This window comes from Toxorhynchites rutilus, chromosome 2 (assembly GCF_029784135.1).
Source record: "Toxorhynchites rutilus septentrionalis strain SRP chromosome 2, ASM2978413v1, whole genome shotgun sequence".
NCBI classification, from domain to species: domain Eukaryota; kingdom Metazoa; phylum Arthropoda; class Insecta; order Diptera; family Culicidae; genus Toxorhynchites; species Toxorhynchites rutilus.
In genome coordinates, this window is record NC_073745.1 from 172,416,098 (window position 1) to 172,438,297 (window position 22,200).

Below are 22,200 nucleotides of genomic sequence, written 5' to 3' on the forward strand. Positions count from 1 at the left end.
CGAAAGTTCCGAGCTCAGAGAGTTCATTCCCCTCTAGTTTGCCTTCCAAATTGCCATCGTAAACCACACCTTCTCTCGATTCAATCACACACAAAAAGCATACTTAAGCGATATTCTGGTGGTGAGACACATTCATTTTTCGTGAGGACATCGACAAGACAACATCGTTGCCTAACGTGCTGGAGGAGTTGGACGGCGAAGGATCGACACATACACGCGCAGAACTCTTTCCGTTAGGATGCCATTCAGCATCGAGAAAGTTCCGGAAAGATCTAATCATTGCTGGAAAATAATCTGCCAGTTCCTTAGGGAATTTTCAAAATATATTCATGTGAAAGAGTTTAATTGAATGTTTTCTATCCATGTAACACTGTGACCAAATATGTTTCAATCAAGTGCTATTAACAGGTGGTTATCGAGTTGGCATTAACCACTGGTGGGCTTCCAGTATCGAGGAAAATGTGGAAATATCTAATCGTTACTGAAAATAATCTGCCAGTTCCTCTGGGAATTTTCAAAATATATTCATGTGAAAGAGTTTAATTGAATGTTTTCTATCCATGTTACACTGTGACCAAATATGTTTCAATCAAGTGCTATTAACAGGTGGTTATCGAGTTGGCATTAACCACTGGTGGGCTTCCAGTATCGAGGAAAATGTGGAAATATCTAATCGTTACTGAAAATAATCTGCCAGTTCCTTTGGGAATTTTCAAAATATATTCATGTGAAAGAGTTTAATTGAATGTTTTCTATCCATGTAACACTGTGACCAAATACATTTGGTTTTGTGGTTTTTCAATCAATCGCAATTAACAGGATAGCTTCAGAAGATTATTCTTCCCCATCAGTAGGATATTTCCGTATCCAATATTGTATGCGTCCGCAATCGATTATTGCTCAGTCGCCGAAAGTTCCGAGCTCAGAGAGTTCATTCCCCTCTAGTTTGCCTTCCAAATTGCCATCGTAAACCACACCTTCTCTCGATTCAATCACACACAAAAAGCATACTTAAGCGATATTCTGGTGGTGAGACACATTCATTTTTCGTGAGGACATCGACAAGACAACATCGTTGCCTAACGTGCTGGAGGAGGTGGACGACGAAGGATCGACACATACACGCGCAGAACTCTTTCCGTTAGGATGCCATTCAGCATCGAGAAAGTTCCGGAAAGATCTAATCATTGCTGGAAAATAATCTGCCAGTTCCTTTGGGAATTTTCAAAATATATTCATGTGAAAGAGTTTAATTGAATGTTTTCTATCCATGTAACACTGTGACCAAATATGTTTCAATCAAGTGCTATTAACAGGTGGTTATCAAGTTGGCATTAACCACTGGTGGGCTTCCAGTATCGAGGAAAATGTGGAAATATCTAATCGTTACTGAAAATAATCTGCCAGTTCCTTTGGGAATTTTCAAAATATATTCATGTGAAAGAGTTTAATTGAATGTTTTCTATCCATGTAACACTGTGACCAAATATGTTTCAATCAAGTGCTATTAACAGGTGGTTATCGAGTTGGTATTAACCACTGGTGGGCTTCCAGTATCGAGGAAAATGTGGAAATAACTAATCGTTACTGAAAATAATCTGCCAATCTCTGGGAATTTTCAAAATATATTCATGTGAAAGAGTTTAATTGAATGTTTTCTATCCATAAAATATCCATATAATACATTTGGGTTTGTGATTTGTCAATCAAGTACAGTTAGCAGGTTAGCTTCTGAAGATTATTCTTCAGAACAAGGTTTTTCGTATCCTATATTGGATGCATAAAACCTTGTGCCTCCAACGTAACGCTCTCGTTTTCGAAGTCTCCCAAATATTTATTTATTCATTCATTCAGAATGGATTTAGATTCAACTTCAAACAAATGATCTCTAAATCAACGATAGTGCTACGTCACCCTTGCGGTTATACCATAGATATAACCCACTTCCTGTTTTTTCTTTTTCCTTTCCAATCGTGCTTCATTCTATTTCGCTGCTGCTCTGGTTGCCCGTTTTGTTCGGTACGATTGGAGTAGCACAAAATGGACCAATCAAAAATGGGTACATAGTGCATTTGGACAATGCTTGATATTCCACAATTATTTAATTCTTTATCTCAAGAAAAATGAAATGTTATTCGTTATGATAGATGCGTAGATATATTCCCTATCAATTGATGCAAAAACCTTTGCGATCTATTGAGAAATGCTCGAGTTATAAGCGTTCAAAATCTTGCATTTTTTCCTACTTGTTCAGTGCCTAGATTTCCGTTCCACCCCTTATATCTTCCGGTTAGACGTAGTCCTACGTCAAAATTTGCCGTGCCCATGGCATGGCGTACCATATACGTGCCAATGGCACACGAATATTACCTGAGAGGCAATGAAGGTATGGAAAAAAAATAATTATCAGATTTAAAGAACCGACCATGTACATTTTGTTTATTGGTCCTAAAAATGACCTGTGCAAAATTTCAGCTCAATTGGACATGAGTTAGGGGTGCCTCAAAGTACTCAAAGTTTTGATTTTTTGGCCACTCAGGCTAAGTCCCAAAAAGTCGATTTCCAAAAATTTTTGTTTTCAATAAATGCATATTATGCATATATATGCGTCATTTGGCAATCGATTTTCTAAATTTCCTCCCCCCTTGGAAGATTTTTGAGGATCAAAAACTCAAAACTTTGAGAGCTTTTAGGTACCCCTAAATCATGTCCGATTGAGCTGAAATTCTGCATATGTCATTTTTTTTGGCCCAATAAACAAAACATTTACGTTCGGTTTTTGAAATTTGACATGACCATTTTCGCTGCCACCCTAGTGTACATGTATATGTTTTTTTATGGTTCTATAAATTGTAAATTGTTTGATGTTTGACGTTTACGTCAAATTTACGCCAAAGTACTACTTGGGCTGAAATGTCCCGGAATTTTTCAACATATGACGCCACTGAAAAAATGTACAAAATTCTTTTCCAGATGTTTATCTGTCACTAGTTTATGTGTGAAGTTTCATGACATTTCGTTCATTTGTTCACTAACTTAAGTTGTTTAAGTGTCACTACCTGAGCATTCGTATAGAAAATGGAAAAAGTGGAAAGAGTGTTTTTGAAATAGAACTACGTCTTTCAGGAAGGGTGCCATATCAGAAAACAGGTCACGTTTTTATGGAATAAAGTTGACGTTAATAACTATTTTCACTGTCAAAGAATTCTCATGATTTGCACACCAATCGAATCGGAAATTCTCTAAGATTTGTTTAATATGCTACACACTACCATACTCTAATCTCTAAACGGTTTAAATTTATGAAAACTGGAAGAAATTACTTTTATTCCATACATTTGTTCTGGCGATTTGTGTGCTAACCCTACTCTTATTTCGAATGCTTATAACACGAACATTTCTTAACAGATCGGAAAGATGCTTACATCAATTGATAGGAAATATTTCTACGCGTCTATCACAATTAATAAAATTTTATATTTCATGAGATGAACAATTGAATAACTGTAAAATGTCAAGCGTTATTGAAACGCCCTAACTGCCATGTTTCGATTGGCCTGCTTTACGGTTTCCCCAACACAGACTTCAAAATCGATGTACCTGTGGAGATCCGCTTTGCAAATATACATGCAAATCGGTGATATTTTTGTTCCCACACAACTGTGTTTCCCTAACACGGTCTTCAAAATCAATGTGCCTGGGGGAATCCGCTTTGCAAATATATGCAAGTCGGGGGTATTTTTTGATGTTGAGTACTTTTGTACTCGCTTGTTGTGCAGACCGGAATGTGTTGTGTAAGTTCAGAGGGAGATGTAAATGTGGCAACACTGCTTATATGCTCTGCCGTGAGATCGTAGTAGTCGTTGTTAGTTCAATGAAACGTTGGCGTTGATGTATTTAGTATCGTGTTCTATTGGTTTGAAGTAAAATGATTTGCACCATCCAATGTCTAATAACCATGCTTTTGTCGTCGTCACTCGATTGTAACATTGATGGGCAGAACAAAAACCTAACAACGGCCCATTTCAGACCACAAAATTATTAAAGTGTTTTTTCAAATATCTACAAAATCAGTATGAAACAAATAGCCTAACTTAATCCTACGTCAACTATGTGGTCGTGTTTCGGACAAAACCTCGAAATACCTTTTTTCTCGAAATCGGAAACTATGTAAATAATAATCAATTTACCTGGAGCAAACCAAATCGAATTGAGTAATAATCGAATTATATGCGGCATGATGCTCGAATGCTTCACATGGAATTATCTTGCTATCATTTTTAGGCTGAATCCACGGCTTTACTTCAGTCGTTTTGAAATACTGCAAAAAAAGTTATTATTGTTATTATTATTATTATTAGCCGAGAGCTATTATCGAGTTGCATAATCTACATTAAAAAAAATTCTAGTTTAAATTAGCGAACCAAATGTGTTTTGAGTTAAATTCCCATTTGTTATTCCCTCCTGCGCCTAGTAGTATGCAGCACATCATTACGTTGAACGCTGGTCCTCGACGGACACTACTGCCGATTCTGATAAGTCAAAGTTTCCCGATCGAACAAGGTAGGCTAGCGATAGCAGTGAGCTAAAATAGCCATGCGAGTAAACGTTGGCGATGTTATGTTTTACATTATTAAGAACTGAATTTCAATTATGAGGTGATAACTCAAGGTACCACTGCTTGTATCTATTCCAGTAGATATCTGTAGCACTGAAGATGTGCCTTCTATGGGATAGTACCGTGCGAGAGACACTGGAGTGTGAAGAAGGTGGTGTCACACGTTAGGTAGGCCATACCCTCCGTATGAGAATTGATGGAATGTGAAAATGGTCATATTCCCTCGATATGTGAGTTGCGAGAGTGTGAAAATGATGGTATTTCAACCGTTGTTACATCACGTTTTTATCAGAAAGAAGCACAATCTCGTCAGCCTGCGTAAGAGATGTACACGAGAACGCATGTGGAGCGTTCATCGAGTGGTGGAAGCAAGGCAAAGCACTGTCTCATCAGCTTAAGTAGACCGTATGATGGGCACAGGTTCTTCGTGTGACGATTTGCCATTGATGGTAAGAACTTTTTAAATAACCTAATAAAACAATTTACCTGTACGCTATGTTCCATTGCGTCCTCGAATACATTGCAGTAATCAATAGCGAACTCTTCATCATTTACTTCTTCAATAACAGGATGTGAAATTTTGATCCATTCTGTTGCGTTCAATAATGGCACAGGTACAGGAGGTTTGCAAAAGAATTCTCCTGAAAAGACAAAGAAAAAACGGAATTATTTTATACGTGCCTTTTTGTTTTCATTGTTTAATTCATTCAAATATTGTTACGGGATATAATCTGTGCTGAATCTAATAATTAGAATCTCTTACTTTTTTCGTGACGAAGCCTTCAACAAAACTGACCTACATTGTATTATTGTGCTGCAAAAGTTTTTACCAATAGAGCAATTTCATGCCAAATCGACCAAAAACATCAAATTTCTCCGCCTCACTCCCTGAGACGAACCAGCCCAGGAGGCTGAAAGTCTCAAAAATAAAGAAAAAAAAAAAAAAATCCGCCTCACTCCGATTTTGACGTAGGACTACGTCTTTCATTTCTATACCGGGGTGTAAAACCAAAGTTTCGAAAACGAAAGCGTTACGCCGGAGACCGAGTTTTGAGCGTTAATAGCTCCTAAACAACTGAACGAAATGGTATGATAAACACTTCATTCGAAAGATAAAATGTCCACGCGTCATATACTTGTTACTTTTTCATCCAAAAACTTGTTTCAATAGTCTTAAAATTGCTTTCAAAACAGGCTATTGAAATCACCAATCGGTATATAAGCTAGCGCCGCTCGTAAACCCACTCAGTTATGATTGAACAGCGATTGGAGCATGTTGTCGCTGTTGTTGTGAAGCTAATTTCGTTTATCATGAAAGCGCTGATGAACGGTGTCACCAAGAGCCTGTTTGTGCACCTTAGGCCAGAAGGGAATCCATCGGGAGAAGAGTGATGCCACGGTTCCGCTTGAAACATCGGAGCAGCCGCCACACACACACATACACGCGCGGAATTCTCGTTGCTATCATCGTTGCTGAAAAATAATCTGCCAGTTCCTCTGGGAATTGAAAAATACATTCATGCGAAAGAGTTTATTTTAATGTTTTCTGTCCATATAACACTGCAACCAAATACATTTGGTTTTGTTATTTTTCAATCAATCGCAATTAACAGGAAAGCTTCGGAATATTTTTTTCCACATCAGTGGAAATTTTCGTATCCAATATTGGATGCATAACATGAAAAACGGAAAATGTTTCACATCGCGAAAATCAAGTCATTTTCGAGCGATTATTTGCTTTCTACTCATATAATGCTGCGACTAAATACATTTCGTTTTGGATTTTTTCAATCAAGTGCGATCAACGTAAGACCACGTCTTTCGGCAATTTTGACGTAGGACTACGTCTTTCATTTCTATACCGGGGTGTAAAATCAAAGTTTCGAAAACGAAAGCGTTACGCCGGAGACCGAGATTTTGAGCGTTAATAGCTCCTAAACAACTGAACGAAATGGTATGATAAACACTTCATTCGAAAGATAAAATGTCTACGCGTTCTATACTTGTTACTTTTTGATCCAAAAACTTGTTTCAATAGTCTTAAAATTGCTTTCAAAACAGGCTATTGAAATCACCAATTGGTATATAAGCGAGCGCTGCTCGGAAATCCACTCAGTTCTAATTGACCAGCGATTGGAGCATGTTGTCGCTGTTGTGGTGAAGCTCTTCGTTTATCATGAAAGCGCGGATGAACGGTGTCACCAAGAGCCTGTTTGTGCACCTTAGGCCAGACATGAATCCATCAGGAGGAGAGTGTTGCCACAAACGGTTCCCCGGGAAAATATCGAAGCAGCCGCTACACACACACATATACACGCGCGGAATTCTTTCCGTTTGGATGCCATTCAGCATCGAGAAAGATCCGGAAAATAATCTGCCAGTTCCTCTGGGAATTTGAAAATACATTCATGTGAAAGAGTTTATCTGAATGTTTTCTATCCATGTAACACTGTGACCAAATACATTTGGTTTTGTGATTTTTCAATCAATCGCAATTAACAAAATAGCTTCTGAAGATTATTCTTCCCCATCAGTAGGATATTTCCGTATCCAATATTGTATGCGCCCGCAATCGATTATTGCTCAGTCGCCGAAAGTTCCAAACTCAAAGAGTTCATTCCCCTCTAGTTTGCCTTCCATATTGCCATCGTAAACCACGCCTTCTCTCGATTCAATCACGCACAAAAAGCATACTTAAGCGATATTCTGGTGGTGAGACGCATTCATTTTTCGTGAGGACATCGACAAGACAACATCGTTGCTGAGGATGCTGGACGGCGAAGGATTGAGATCTGCCCTGAAACGCAAGCAGTTTGTTTGAAACTGTGAGGGAGCACAGAGAAGCCGATCCTTCAGGAGAAGAGAAGGTGACCATCGAAGCAGCCGCTACACATACACATACACGCACGGAATTCTTTCCGTTTGGATGCCGTTCAGCATCGAGAAAGATCCGGAAAATAATCTGCTAGTTCCTCTGGGAATTTAAAATTACATTCATGTGAAAGAGTTTATTTTGATGTTTTCTATCCATGTAACACTGTGACCAAATGTTTTTCAATCAAGTGCTATTAACAGGTGGATATCGAATAAGCATTAACCACTGGTGGGCTTCCAGTATCGAGGAAAATGTGGAAATATCTAATCGTTACTGAAAATAATCTGCCAGTTCCTCTGGGAATTTAAAAATACATTCATGAGAAAGAGTTTATTTTAATGTTTTCTATCCATGTAACACTGTGACCAAATACATTTGGTTTTGTGATTTTTTAATCAATCGCAATTAACAGGATAGCTTCTGAAGATTATTCTTCCCCATCAGTAGGATATTTCCGTATCCAATATTGGATGCATAAAACCTTGTATCTCCAACGTAACGCTCTCGTTTTCGAAGTCCCCCAAATATTCATTTATTCATTCATTCAGAATGGATTCAGATTCAACTTCAAACAAAGAATCGGTTATACCATAGATATAACCCACTTTCTGTTTTTTAGAGGTGCAATGAATCTTTAGGAATTCCCGCTCTACGCGCACTGGCAGGAAATGTTTACTCAACAATTTCGCAAACGAGAAATGGGTGTTGTGAGAATGGATTAGCGAACGCGAAAACGACAAACGGGAGAAAGATATGTTTGAAGGTTGAAGGAAATTGGCAGAAAACTTCTTCATTCTATCATTCAAATAATGTGATTCATACCACATCGTTTTGCCAGAAAGAGATTATTAATGCTCAAAGGAGGAATCGAGTCCTCCGAGGAAATTACCCAGCGCAAGTTAGAGTCGACTATCGATTGCGGCATTCGTACACAAATAATTTTAAAATGCAGTTTCACCAAAGTGATTTCTTCGGATATATTCACTACATCATGTCATGTATTTCATATTCTTCATTATGAAATCCATATCCATGGCACCTATCTGTAGCGAATTATTATCGAAGCCACGATTTTCGCTAAATGCTCCTTTCAGTTCGGCCTGTAAAAAACTTTTGTGAACTCTAATCCATCAAATTTGGAGCCCTGAAAAGGTCCGTTGATTATATGCTAAGCTAATATAGCACGCTCTCCTTGGATACGATGGACCAGCTGGATGTCCTTGGGCATGATGTGACGCGTTTTGCATGGATAGCACACAAATTGGTATCTTCTAATAAGCCTCCTGCAGCGTCATAATTCGCGGAACTTTGAAAGCGCAAGTCGGTTTTGAAGTCCTGAGCAATTCCACGATCCAAATGCTGCAAAGGTAGCTGCGGATCAGCAATTCGGTCGACTTCTGATAGCGACGAATTTCACGCAAAGTTCCCGGTCGATAGCGATGTGGCTTCTTGTGCCTTACCACCGAAAGACTAACGAGCTGTCTGCCAAAGACTAACGAGCTCGAGTCCTCACGGTGCGAGAGTAGAGTAAGAAATGAACGAAAGCAAAGGAAGCGTTTCGTTTCTTTGTTTTTAAGAGGCTTTAAACTTTGCAGTTCATTCGCCTCCAGCCCAGTGAAGAGCCACAATAAAACCAGTCCAGAGGGGACTGGCGAAAGGGAAACCAACAAAATCACTCATCAGACCTGTCCGCTCGACTCTCTGTTAAAGAAGAAGGTAGGAAGGGATCCTATGCTTCATAAGATATTTAATATATGCTGTAAAGAAAAGTAAAAATTTACTGATCCGAGGACCAAAGCAGTAACGAAGCACAAGTGACCTAGCGAAAGGCGTGTTCCAAAGTCAAAAAACAAAACGGCCCCTCTCAGGAGGATAGGAAGGAAAGGAGTGGAAAGGATTTGGGTGGGATTAGTGGATTGGGAGGGGGTGGGAGTGGTATGGGAAGGAAAGAGGGGAGGAGTAGGTGTGGGGTGGGGTGAAATGAAATGAAATACAGTTTGAATAGATAATAAAATATAGTGGTTTTGAATTTAATGGTATATAGTATAGCTGAAAAATGGAGAGGTTTATTTAATGAATTTATTCTCCTTGGTGAGTGTGGCTGTAGGAATAGGAAGTTGATTAAAGTATAATGTAATGGATAGAAGATAGATGTGGGTATGAAAGTATATATTATATTATTTGTTATTTAATATTATTGAATGCGTGTATATACATGTATGAATACCTTCCTTCCGACCCGTACATACATGTGTATACACACATAAACACGCATACATGACTGTGAAGTGGCGAACTTTAATAAGCACTTTCCAAGGTATTTAGTATTTCGGTTTAGATTTTACCAAAGAAGTCGGTTTCTTTCAGAAACGCAATTAAATTGGTTTCTTGGGTCTCGTCTCTACTGAGGATATCTCGGAGACTCTGACCTATGTTGTGTCGGACTCGAGCATCTTTGGTATGTTGACATTCAAGTAAAAGATGGCTAACGGAAACCGGAGCTTCGTTGCAAGCACATTGGGGTTTTTCGGCTCTGCAGAACAAGTGTGAGTGGGTGAAGTTAGTGTGCCCAATTCGAAGACGGGTAAGGACTTGCCTTTCCCTACTATTGAGGCGGTCATCCCAAGGGAGAGTGGAATTTTTAATTTTATGAAGATGAGTGGGACGGCTGTTTATCCAGCCTATGTCCCAGCTTTCACGGACTTGCTGTTTTACCCAGCGGACAATGTCAGATGGAGGACAGGGCATGTCTGGGGGATCTATTTTGCTGCCCTTGCCGGCCAGTATGTCGGCGGCTGTGTTTCCACGGATTCCTGAGTGACCAGGAACCCAGCAGAAGGAGATGTTTTTATTTGAAGCAGCCTCTTCTGTTTGCTTAATCCATGGGTGTTTGCTGTTTCCACTTAGAAGATCGTGGAGACAGCTAGCTGAGTCGGAAAATATTGTGGTAGGAAGAAAATCATGGGTGCATTCTTGGGTAGCTATTAGAAGGGCGAAAGCTTCCGCACTGAAGATGGAGCATTGCGGTGGAAGAGAAAAGCTACCAGTGTATCTACTCTCAAAGACTCCACATCCAACTCCATCGGCACTGACTGAACCATCTGTGTATACCTGGTGGTTGATTTGAAAATTGGATGCAACGAGGTTATTGAAGCAGGCTTTGACTTTTGGAGAAGGGTCTCCCGCTCGAACTGTCTTGAGAAGTTCAAGGTTAATGTTCGGCGGTTTGACGTTCCAATTTCTTCCCGTCGCAGATGAACGTTCACATATATCGGGAAGATCTTTGTTCGTGAGATTTTTGAACCATGTTTTAGCTCTATGTATTAATGGGACATTGTGGTCGCTTTCGGGGAGTGACAAGTGACGGATGGCTTTATTCGTGATGGCTTTTGTTACCAGGTGGGTGAAGGGAAGTTGCCCACTTTCTGCCATTACAGCAAGAGTAGGACTGGTGGGAAAAGCGCCAATTGCGAGCCGAATTGCTTTATTGTAAATTGGTTGAATGGTGTTTAACACCCTGTCCCCTCCACGGCTGAAGGTGCCTATTCCGTAAAGGATTTGTGGGACCAACCAAACATTTACAACATTTAGCAGCGTCTTTCTATGGCCAGAGGCTAGGTTGCCTGCGATAGCCTTGATGATGTTCAATTTCTTTCTGGTGGCTATTTTGGTCTTTTGGGAATGTGATAGGAAGTTGAGTTTCTTGTCGAAAGTAACCCCTAGTATTTTCAATGTCCTCATTGTAGGGATCGGGATTTTGTTGAGCTGAAGATAGGTTCTCCTTCTGAGAGCTTTTCCGATATGTATGTGTTTGGATTTCTCCGGGGAAAGTTTGAAACCTGTTTTTAGAGCCCAGTTTTGGATGGAGTCTAAGGTTTTTTGAAGCCTCTTTCTCTGGATTAAGCCGAAGCAGCTCGTAGAGATAAGAGTGATGTCATCTGCATAGACTATGACCTTTATATGGTCCGGGATAATCTCGAATAGAGATTGCATGGCAATGTTGAAGAGGGTTGGTGAAAGTGCTGAGCCTTGTGGGAAGCCGTTTTCTGGGATTTTTAGAGAAGATTGGTGGTTGTTAATAACGGTTTTGAAAGACCGGTTTTCTAGAAAACTTTTAACGAAGAGACCTAATCTCCCACGAATCCCCCAGTCGAAAAGGCTTTTCAGCACTGGGTACCTCCATGCCCGATCGAAGGCCTTGGATAAATCCAGGGAAACAATATCAATGTGGTGTAATTTTTCAGTTGCGTCGTCTAGGATTTTTTCGATTGCTACAAGGCAATCTTCTGTACCTTTTCCCGCACGGAATGCGAATTGTCTGGGATCAATCAGCTTATTTGACTCTAGAAAAGTCGTTAAGCGTCGATTGATCATTTTTTCCAAGACTTTCCCAACACAACTTATGAGTTCATCTTCCGAGGTTTTCGAATCTTCAGAAGATGTGCTGTTGGCTGTAATCTTCCTTTTAGTTTTTCTCGGGGCTTCCGAGGCTACCATGGACACATCGGAATCATCTGATTCGGTTGATGAGTTGTCCGATTCGGAGATGTTGGATACAACTACAGATGGGGTACTATCGCGACTTATTTCTGGACTTGTGTTAGCTGAAACGCAACTGCACTTACACTTGTTGCAGCTGGCAGTAGGTTTTTGGAGTGCACTCAACCTGTCTTGCAGGATACTCGCATAAGTTGGTACTTTATTTTTAATCATGTATAGATCCTTGGCTTCTTTATAGGAAATGCCTTGATCTATTCTGATTCTGGTAATATCATTTTCTTTAAGCCATAAAGGGCACTTCCTGCTACAAGAGGAGTGATCCCCCTGGCAATTATTGCCATGTACTGGGTTATTGCACGTTACAGTGTTTGCACTGTGTTCTTGGCCGCAATTCCGACAAAGTGGATTTTCTAGTTGGCAGCGTTTCGATGTATGACCAAAGCGGAAGCATTTGAAACATTGCATCGGGTTAGGGTAAAAATTCCTGGTCCCGATGCGAAGAAAAACTTGCCAAACCATTCTGCCAGCGATTGCACCAATTCCCATTTTAAAATGGGAATTGGTGCAATCGCTGGCAGAATGGTTTGGCAGGTTTCCTGCAGCCAGTTGTTCGCTCTTTCTAGAGAGGATACAATTGTGTGATTTTTCTCAAGCGTACGTATCGCACACTTGGTGAAATTGCTTGTAAGGAACAGTTTGAAAGGTAGATTGCCTGATTCGGCAAGTAACGCTTTAATTGGGCTAGTACTAAAATCCCCAGACGCTAGTCTTATAACCTTATGGTAGCTAGGCCTTAGTTTTTCGAGCGTTTCCCAAGTTGCACGACTAAAAAGTTCGATACCATATGTCAGTTTGGAATAGACTAGGCTTCTTCCGATGTTGAAAATGGTTTTACGGGAGCTTAGTCGGCTTCGACCGCTGATAACTTTAACCAAATTGAGGCGGTTTTTAATATCTGATATCAGACTATTAGTATGTTTGCTGAAAGTAAGTTGTTTGTCCACTGTTATGCCGAGAATTCTTGCAGAATTGACTCGTTTAATGGGTTTACCGTTCATCAGGCATGTACGCAGTTTTTTTTTCTGTGGCGCCTATTACTGCAGCAATGAAGAATTTGGGATTTATCAGTTGAGAAGCTAAATCCCACTGATTTTGCCCAGTTATTGACTGACGAGATTCCTTCTTGGAGTCTTCTTCTTGCTAATTCAGGAAAGGTACTTTTGGATATTAGCAAGATATCGTCTGCGTAAATCAACGCGTCAATATTTTGAGGGATGGCATCGAATATCGATTGCATGGCTATCAGGAATAATGTTACTGATAGCACCGAACCCTGCGGTACTCCATTTTCTTGGAGTTTACTAGTGGAAATAACTCCTCCGAGAAGCACTTTGAAGCTACAATTGTGTAGAAAGCTGCGAATGATTTCAAACAGATTGCCTTCAATACCCCATTGGTGGAGTTGGTCCAAGATATTGTATCTCCACGTGGTGTCATAGGCTTTTGATAAGTCCAGTAGCGCGAGTTCCCCATGAAGGCGATCTTGTATGATCTCATGAAAATGTTGATTGAGTAGTCCGAAGTAGGAATTGGCACCTTTACCGTGACGGAAAGCATACTGGCGGGGGTCCAGGAGATGACGTTCTTCAAGGTTCGTCAATAATCTCCGATTGACCATCCTCTCAAATACCTTACCAAGGCAGTTGAGAAGAGTGATGGGACGGAAGCTAGAGGCTTCTGATTTCTTCTCCATCGGTTTAGGGATGGGGATGACCAGGCCTTCCTTCCATGAGTCAGGGAAGCATTTGCTAGTCCAGCAGTTGTTGTAAATCTGGAGCAACGAGCTTTTGACGTGAAAAGGTAGGTGCTTTATCATGCTGTACTCGATCTCATCAGGTCCGGCGGATTTGCCTTTGGACTTGTTGATGGACCACATCAATTCCTTCATAGAGAACTTAATATTGAAAATATGAAATTCCCCTGAGTCTGATGGAAATTCTGTAGATTCCGCAGCAGCTTTCTGAGTCTTAAAATTGTCTGAGTAGTTAGAGGTGGCGGAAGCACTGGCGAAGTGATTCGCTAAATGTTCAGCTACGGTTCCGGGATCATCTGTAAAGGTACCATTGATCTCGATGGAATAACCGTGCGTTCTTCTCTTGCCACTGAGTGCATTGACCTTTCTCCACAGTTCGCTGGAGGTTGATTGGGGGCTAATGCCGTCGAGAAATTCGAGCCAGCTGTTTTGCTTAGCTTCCGCTATAATATAACCATGGTATAAACGGGAACCTCAAATTGATTGGTCAATTAAAAACTCTGTGCAAGCCGGTGAAAACAGCAGCATAGTCTTGACCATTTTCAACAACCACATCCACAACCAATTTCCTCTCCATCATAAAATTTATACTGATGGTTCGTTCGACGGTAATCAAGTAGGAATTGGCCTTTTTGCAAGCAATATGCAGAAAAAGATCCAACTCCCAAACATCTGTTCGGGTTTTTCAGCTGAGTTAGCTGCACTCCTCATCGCAACATCGAATTGCGAAGACAACAGGAAAACGGTTATATTCACCGATTCTGCTAGTGCGCTTACGGCTCTTGAGAGCAGAAACAGAAAACATCCATGGGTACTCTCAATTGAAGAGAAAATTGCCCAAAACGACATCACCTTCTGCTGGATTCCAGGTCACTGTGGAATCCGTGGTAACGAAGAGGCTGACCGTCTCGCCAAGGAAGGAAGAACATCCGAACTATGGAGTACAAATTCTCCAGCCGACGACATAATCAGATGGGTTAACTCTGCCCTAATGATAAACTGGGAGAACGAGTGGAACAACTGTAGAGACCTTTTTCTACGAAAAATAAAGAACACTACCCACCCATGGACGGATAGTAAACAAAGACCCTTCCAAGTATGCCTAACACGACTTCGTATTGGGCATACCAAATTAACCCACAGGTTTCTTATGGAAAGAACTGAACCACCTATTTGTAGCACTTGCAACGTTAGGGTCACTCTAGAACACGTTCTACTAGTTTGCCCCCTACATAACAGAGCAAGAATCAAATTTCAGATTGCAGACAACCCAAGGACAGCCCTCGCAAGGGACAACATAGAGGAGGACAAACTAATGAAATTTTTAAAAGAGACAGATCTAATAAATCTTATATAACCACTATATGCTTATACGGAATTGAACACTCACTCTTCTAACAATATTACTTTTTCAGCAATACTAAATAACCCTATTAATCATACATACATTATGCCGTCATATATACACTATAATTGAATTCGTGCGGGCTGAAGCAAATCGTATTAAAGTACAGTTTGCATCAGGCCACACACTCACACATATTCTCGGAAAAAAAAAAATTAAAAAAAAAGAAACGGTTCTCAAATGGGGATCAACACTAGGGTAGGAGCCTACCTGTTGGTCTCAAATGTTCCTATCTCACGCCTCCACAAAGATCATATGACGACATTTTAGATCGGGCGTGAACTGGAAACACACACCTGGTCTTGGCTCCGATAACGGGTGTCGAAAGTGGCTAAGCGAGCGAGTCAGAGCGCTATATCTCTCCCGGGGAAGGCCTCCCGGGTCATGGAGGCCTTGCCAACCCGCTGTCTCCCGGGCAAAGGAGATACACCCAGAAAATGGAGCTACGTTCACGAAGAATACTTAGAATGCGATCGCCCGAGGAGGGTCCCCGAACTGGAGCTGGTCCTGGAACGGGAGTAAGAGCGAGCGGCCAGCGGCTGGAGGGCGAGGTGCAAGAGCGGGCCACCAGCCGGGTTCAACCCGAAGAGCTACCGCCACACGGAAACAGCAGCCATCGACATCACCAACGAAACGCTGCGCCTACGAGGCGTGTTGCGACTGTCAGACGACAGTCGTCCACACTTGTGGGTACTACTAGGCGACGGATCATGTGGACACACGAAATGAACGAATTCGTGATCCGCGCCTATTACATCTGCACTGCTTTGGAGACGGACATGAGCGGTCGCCCTCGAATACTCGCAATGTTCGAGGAAGCGTATCCAGAGTTCGTCGGGAGGCTTGACCAAAACGCGATGAACGCGAGGCGTAGAGCGATTGTACGCAACAATATGCTCTCCCAAACGCAAGTCGACGAGATCAAGCAGCAGGTGCAGAGAGAACTAAGCTCCAGAACAAGCAGAGCAAGCGATGTGTCGAGACGAAGTTCAGTACGGCTGAGCAATTCATTCGCGAGTGGGGCACGCGAATCAGCACCAGTGGAGGCCACAGTACAACAACCCCCTGAGCCGGAAGACCCACAGCCAGATCAACAACTACTACGCGATCTGGTCTTCCATTACGACGAGGCGATCTCACAGTTCCGCGACACGGACCCTTTGTCGCGCCCCAGGATCCCGAAGTTGCAGCATTCCCGCAGGCTGACAAGTGCAGTAAAGCTCATGAACGAGCACGTTCTTCCCCTGCACTTGGTTGATGCTGAGAACATGGAGGAGCTGCAACTGAAAGTTTACTGTGCTGCTGTGGCGACCGCCAAAAGTTTAGGATACCGTATTAGGCCAAGAGGCAGACTGCTCCAACATCTCCGTGAAAGGCGTGAGCCTCCATGGCGAAGGAGATTGGAGCAACGGATCCTAAACAAGCGCGCCGCAATTGGAAGACTGATGGCGTACAAAAGAGGCAGCAGATCGGCGAAATTATGTCGCCAAGTTGCTGTGATCGTGCGGCCTACTGAACTTCGCCAGCTGGGAGCTCACCAGCTGACGGAAAAACTCGACACACTGGTACAGCAATTGAGCGTCCTTACAAAACGGCTGAAACGTTACTCTGACTCTGCAAAGCGCCAGGAACAAAATCGGATGTTCAGAGATAACGAGAAAGCGTTCTACGACCACATTAGCGACGAGAAGCCCGACTACCGCGAAGGTTTGCCAGATATTAGCGATGTGACGAACTTCTGGGCTGGTATTTGGGAGACCCCAGTAGAACATCGCGACGGGCAAATGTGGTTAAGACGGGAGGAGGAGAGTTGTGGTGAAATTGGAGAGATGCCAGCTATCATCGTCGGAAAGAACGATGTCCGCGAAGCCTCGCGGTACCTGAGGAACTGGGCAGCACCGGGCCCCGATGGTGTCCAGAACTTTTGGCACAAGAAGCTGACCGTCGCACATCCAAAGATAGCTGAGTGCTTCAACAAGGTGCTACGTGACCCACACAACCTTCCTGAATTCGCCACCCGTGGCGTCACCTTCCTCCTCCCGAAAGACAGCAACACATTGAACCCATCAAAGTACAGACCGATAACGTGCCTATCGAGTCTGTACAAAATACTGAGCAGCATAATTACCGCCAAAGTTTCTGCTCACTGCGAACAGCATCACATCATCGCAGAAGAGCAGAAAGGATGCAGGAAAAATACGCATGGCTGCAAAGACCAGGCCATCATCGACGCAGCCATAGTCGGCCAGGCGGTATATAACCAGCGGAACCTAAGTATGGCCTACATCGATTACAGGAAGGCTTATGACTCCATACCTCACTCGTTTCTCGTCCGGGTATTGGAGCTCTACAAAATTGATCCCGTCGTCGTTAGGTTCCTGCAGCATGCGATGAGGCAGTGGAGCACGTCTCTGCACCTCAGTGATGGGGAAAATGTGTTGCAGTCTAGAACGCTGCAGATAAAGAGGGGGATATTCCAAGGCGACTCTTTCAGCCCGCTTTGGTTTTGTCTGGAACTGAACCCCCTCAGTAGGACGCTCAATAGAAACGGTCATGGCTATAAAATAAGGTATGGCGACGGCGCCCACGAATAAGTGACCCATACCTTCTACATGGATGATCTCAAGGTCTACGCTGATTCACGTCAGCGTCTAGGTGTAGCTATCCGGGTTGTCGAAGACATAAGCAGGGACATCTGCATGGAGTTCGGCCTCGACAAGTGCCGCTGTGTCCATCTGCTGAAAGGGCAGCTTACCGAATCGGGAGATTACGAGGTCTATGACGGCGAGTTCATAAGAGACATGGTTCGTGGCGAATCCTATAAATATCTTGGATTCCGACAGCTCACCGGGATTCGCCACTCCGACATCAAGACGGAGCTGCGAGACAAGTTCTTGAGTCGAGTGAACTGTGTCCTGAGGACTTTCCTCAACGCGGGGAACAAGGTACGCGCGATCAACACATTCGCGGTTCCCCTGCTGACCTTCAGTTTTGGTGTAGTCAAATGGAGCAAAACTGATCTAGAGGACCTTGAGAGGAGGATGAGGAAAGCATTTAAAGAGGCCGGAATGCACCATCCTCAATCGGCACTGGAGAGAGTTTCACTGCCACGAAAAGAAGGGGGACTTGGAATAGTCGACATATCTGCACTGTGTGTTGCCCAGGTACGACAACTGCGCGAGTACTTCGCAGAACGCGCCAACCAAAACGCGCTATACCGGGCTGTCTGCGCCGCCGACAGAGGATACAGCGCTCTGCACTTGGCGCAAGCGGAGTACCAACTCAACTGCAATCTGCAGACAGTGGAGGAGAAGATTGCAGCTTGGAAGCAGAAGGCAGTGCATGGTGCCCACCCCCATCAACTGGAACGGCACACGTCGACAAGGCCGCATCTAATCTGTGGCTAACGGATGGTGAACTCTCTTCAGTAGTAGAAGCCGACATGATAGCCATCCAGGACAGGATAATGCCGACGAGAAACTGCAGGCGGTACGTCTGGCATCAAGACGTTGATGACATTTGCCGGATGTGCCATCAACCAGGTGAAAACATAGAGCACATTATGGGAGGCTGTCCCGTTTTGGCCAACGCAGCCTACACCGAGCGCCACAACAACGTGGCCCGTATTGTTCATCGACAACTGGCCCTCCAATGTGCTCTACTGGAAGACAACGTACCAAACTACCGGTACCTGCCTGCACCTGTCCTGGAAAATGACCGTTTCAAGCTGTACTGGGATCGCACTGTTCTGACCGACCTCTCGATCCACCACAACCGCCCAGATATAATGGTTTACGACAAGAGCGACCGCAAAGTCACCATCATCGATGTCGCTATTCCACTGAACCAGAATCTGGAGGAGACCCACGGTCGCAAAATCTGCAAGTACCAACCATTGGCCGTGGAGCTCAAGGAACTGTGGGGGCTAAGGGAGGTCCCAAGAATTGTTCCAGTCGTTCTCTCTGGAACTGGAATTATCCCGAAGACACTTCTGGAAGCGCTAAAGGTGTTGAACATCGAGAAGGAATTGGCCGGCATCCAAAAGTCGGTCATCCTTAGCACCTGCGCGATTGTCCGACAATTCCTCGGTCAGGACTAAAACAGCACGAGCATGCAGATACGTGCATTCCGCAGAGCCTAGTCCTCCTTTGGCATTCAGAAGCCCGGGGGCAGGTGAAAATTCTGGCTAGGTTCGCCTAGTTAAGAAGTGAGATAAGTCTGCCAAAAAACAAAAAAAATACTAACAATAAATATAATACTAATACAATAAAATATAATACTAATACTAACAAAATATAACATATATACTAACACATATTTATAAATATTTAATATTCCTGAATCAATGCGAGGTGATGTACATTGAATTCACGTTCAATGTACGTCAGGCCGCACATATTTACTCATATTCTCAAAATAAATTAACACACACACACACACACACACACATGTATGAATTTTTAAAAAAATGGCGTAACACGACAATCATTATCCTTCAATCGCGAATAAACAAAACTTTCGTGGATGGCACCCAGGTTGGTTCTCTCAATGAATTTGTTTATTTCTTAATTATTCTTTTCATCCCAAATTTAGCTATCAGACGACCAAATATGCCTCCCATTACTAACGAAACTTTCCTTCCAGCTTATACTAAATAATTATACTACTATGTTTTCCGGAAACGAGACTAGAGGATGCGATGGCTTGGAACGATTCAAAGAAAAACCCATTGGCCTTTCTCAAGGCTAGAGGCGAATGAACTGAAAAGTTTAAAACCTCTATAATTCATCACGTTCGTTCGTTTCGTCCATTTCGCTTTCTTTGTGTGGACACCGACTGGACAATATCGTTGCTGGACGAGCTGGACGGCGAGGGATCGAGTGCCTTTCTCAAGGCAAGAGGGTGGAGGTGGTAGCGCTGGAGTAGAGTAGAGTTTTCAAAGGGCCTTTCTCAAGGCTAGAGACGAATGAACTGTAAAAGTTTAAAGTCTCTATAATACAATACCATACCATACCATACCATACCATTTCGTTCATTTCTTACTCTACTCTCGCACCGTGACGACTCGTTTGTTTTGGACCAAGCAGATAACTCACACGAAAGCAGCTCGGATAAGCGTGAAGAAGCTACATCGCTATCGACCGGGAACTTTGCGTGAAATTCATCGCTATCGGAAGTCGACCGAAATTGCTCATGACTTCAAAACCGACTTGCGCTTCCAAAGTTCCGCGGTTATGACGCTGCAGGTGGCTTATTCGAAGATACAAATTTGTGTGCTATTCACGCAAAACGCGTCACATCATGCCCAAGGACATTCAGCTGGCCCATCGGATCCAAGGAGAGGGTGCTATATTAGCTTAGCATATAATCAACGGCCCTTTTCAGGGCTCCAAATTTGATGGATTAGAGTTCAGAAAAGTTTTTTTGCAGGCCAAACTTAAACGAGAATTTTCGTTTGGATGCCATACAGCATCGAGAAAATTCCGGAAAGATCTAATCGTTGCTGAAAAATAATCTGCCAGTTCCCTGGGAATTAAAAAATACATCCATGCGAAAGAGTTTATTTTAATGTTTTCTAACCATATAACACAGCGACCAAATACATTTGATTTCTTAATTTTTCAATCAAGTGTAATTAGCTGGTAAGCTTCTGAAGATTATTCTTTCCCATCAGTAGGATATTTTCGTATCCAATATTAGATGCATTACATGAAAAACGGAAAATGTTTCGTATCGCGAAAATTATATAATTTTCAATCGATTATTGCTCAGTCGCCGAAATTTTCATACTCAGAGAGTTCATTCTCCTCTAGTTTGCCTTCCAAATTGCCATCGTGAACCACACCTTCTCTCGATTCAATCACGCACGAAAAGCATACTTAAATGATATTCTGGTGGTGAAACCCATTAATCTTTCGTGAGGCGTCGTGCACAAATTACGTAACGCGATAAGGGGGGAGGGGGTAGATGTTGCGTTACTTTCTGTTTATTAGAGATAGGAAATTGCGTAACGAAAGGGGGGGAGGGGGTTCAAAATCCGGATTTTTAGCGTTACGTAATTTGTGCACGACGCCTGAGAACATCGACAAGACAACATCGTTACTGAACGAGCTGAACGGCGAGGGATCGAGGGATTCATTACCTGGCCTGACCTGACCTGAAATGCAATCAGTTTGTTTTAACTGTGAAGGAGGGCAGAAAAGCCGATCGATCAGAAGGAGAAGAGAAGGTGACCAAGAGTGTATCAGCATCGAAATACGGTTCCTCGGGAAGACATCCAAGCAGCTGCCACACACACACATACACGCGCGCAACTCTTTTCGTTTGCTGGTTATCGAGAAGAAACCTGGAAAGAAATGATCGTTGCTGAAAAATAATCTGCCAGTTCCCCTTGGAATTGAAAATTACATTCAAGCGAGTTTATTTTAATGTTTTCTATCCATATAATACTGCGACCACATACATTTGGTTTTGTGATTTGTCAATCAAGTGCAGTTAGCAGGAAAGCTTCTGAAGATTATTCTTCAGAACAAGGTTTTTTGTATCCAATATTGGGTGCATAAAACCTTGAGTCTCCAACGTAACGCTCTCGTTTTTGAAGTCACCCAAATATTTATTTATACATTCATTCAGGATAGATTTAGATTCAACTTCAAACAAATGATCTCTAAATCAACGATCCTACAACAAGGGTCCTACGTCACCCTTGCGGTTAAACCATAGATATAACCCACTTCCTGTTTTTTTTTAAACTTGGTACTTATGATGGAAGATCAACTTAGTGTTTCAAGTGAAATCACATGTAGATTCTATTTTTCATGTTACTTTGCTTAAATTATTTAGATTTCACAAAGTATTAAAATTTCATGAATTTTTCAAAAATTTATATCTTCATTTTGTTGAGTCCGATACGGCACCACTGTACTTCGAATTTTGTTAAGGCAGTATTCTAGTCGAGAAATTTGAAAAAAAATTAAAAAACAGGAAGT

General features: G+C 42.4%; 1 protein-coding gene across 4 annotated transcripts in view; it reads right to left on the minus strand.

Moving 5' to 3' along the window:
• LOC129771922 (organic cation transporter protein) overlaps positions 1-22,200 on the minus strand; it is a 422,831-nt gene that overhangs the window by 253,271 nt on the left and 147,360 nt on the right. For 3 of the 4 annotated variants that reach the window (XM_055776066.1, XM_055776067.1, XM_055776068.1), the window contains 2 exons: positions 5,105-5,259; positions 4,191-4,321 (listed from right to left, as the gene is read on the minus strand). In XM_055776066.1, the coding sequence (XP_055632041.1) occupies positions 4,191-4,321; positions 5,105-5,259 (286 nt within the window). The remainder of the gene's footprint in view (positions 1-4,190; positions 4,322-5,104; positions 5,260-22,200) is intronic. The other variant, XM_055776069.1, reaches the window with a different exon arrangement.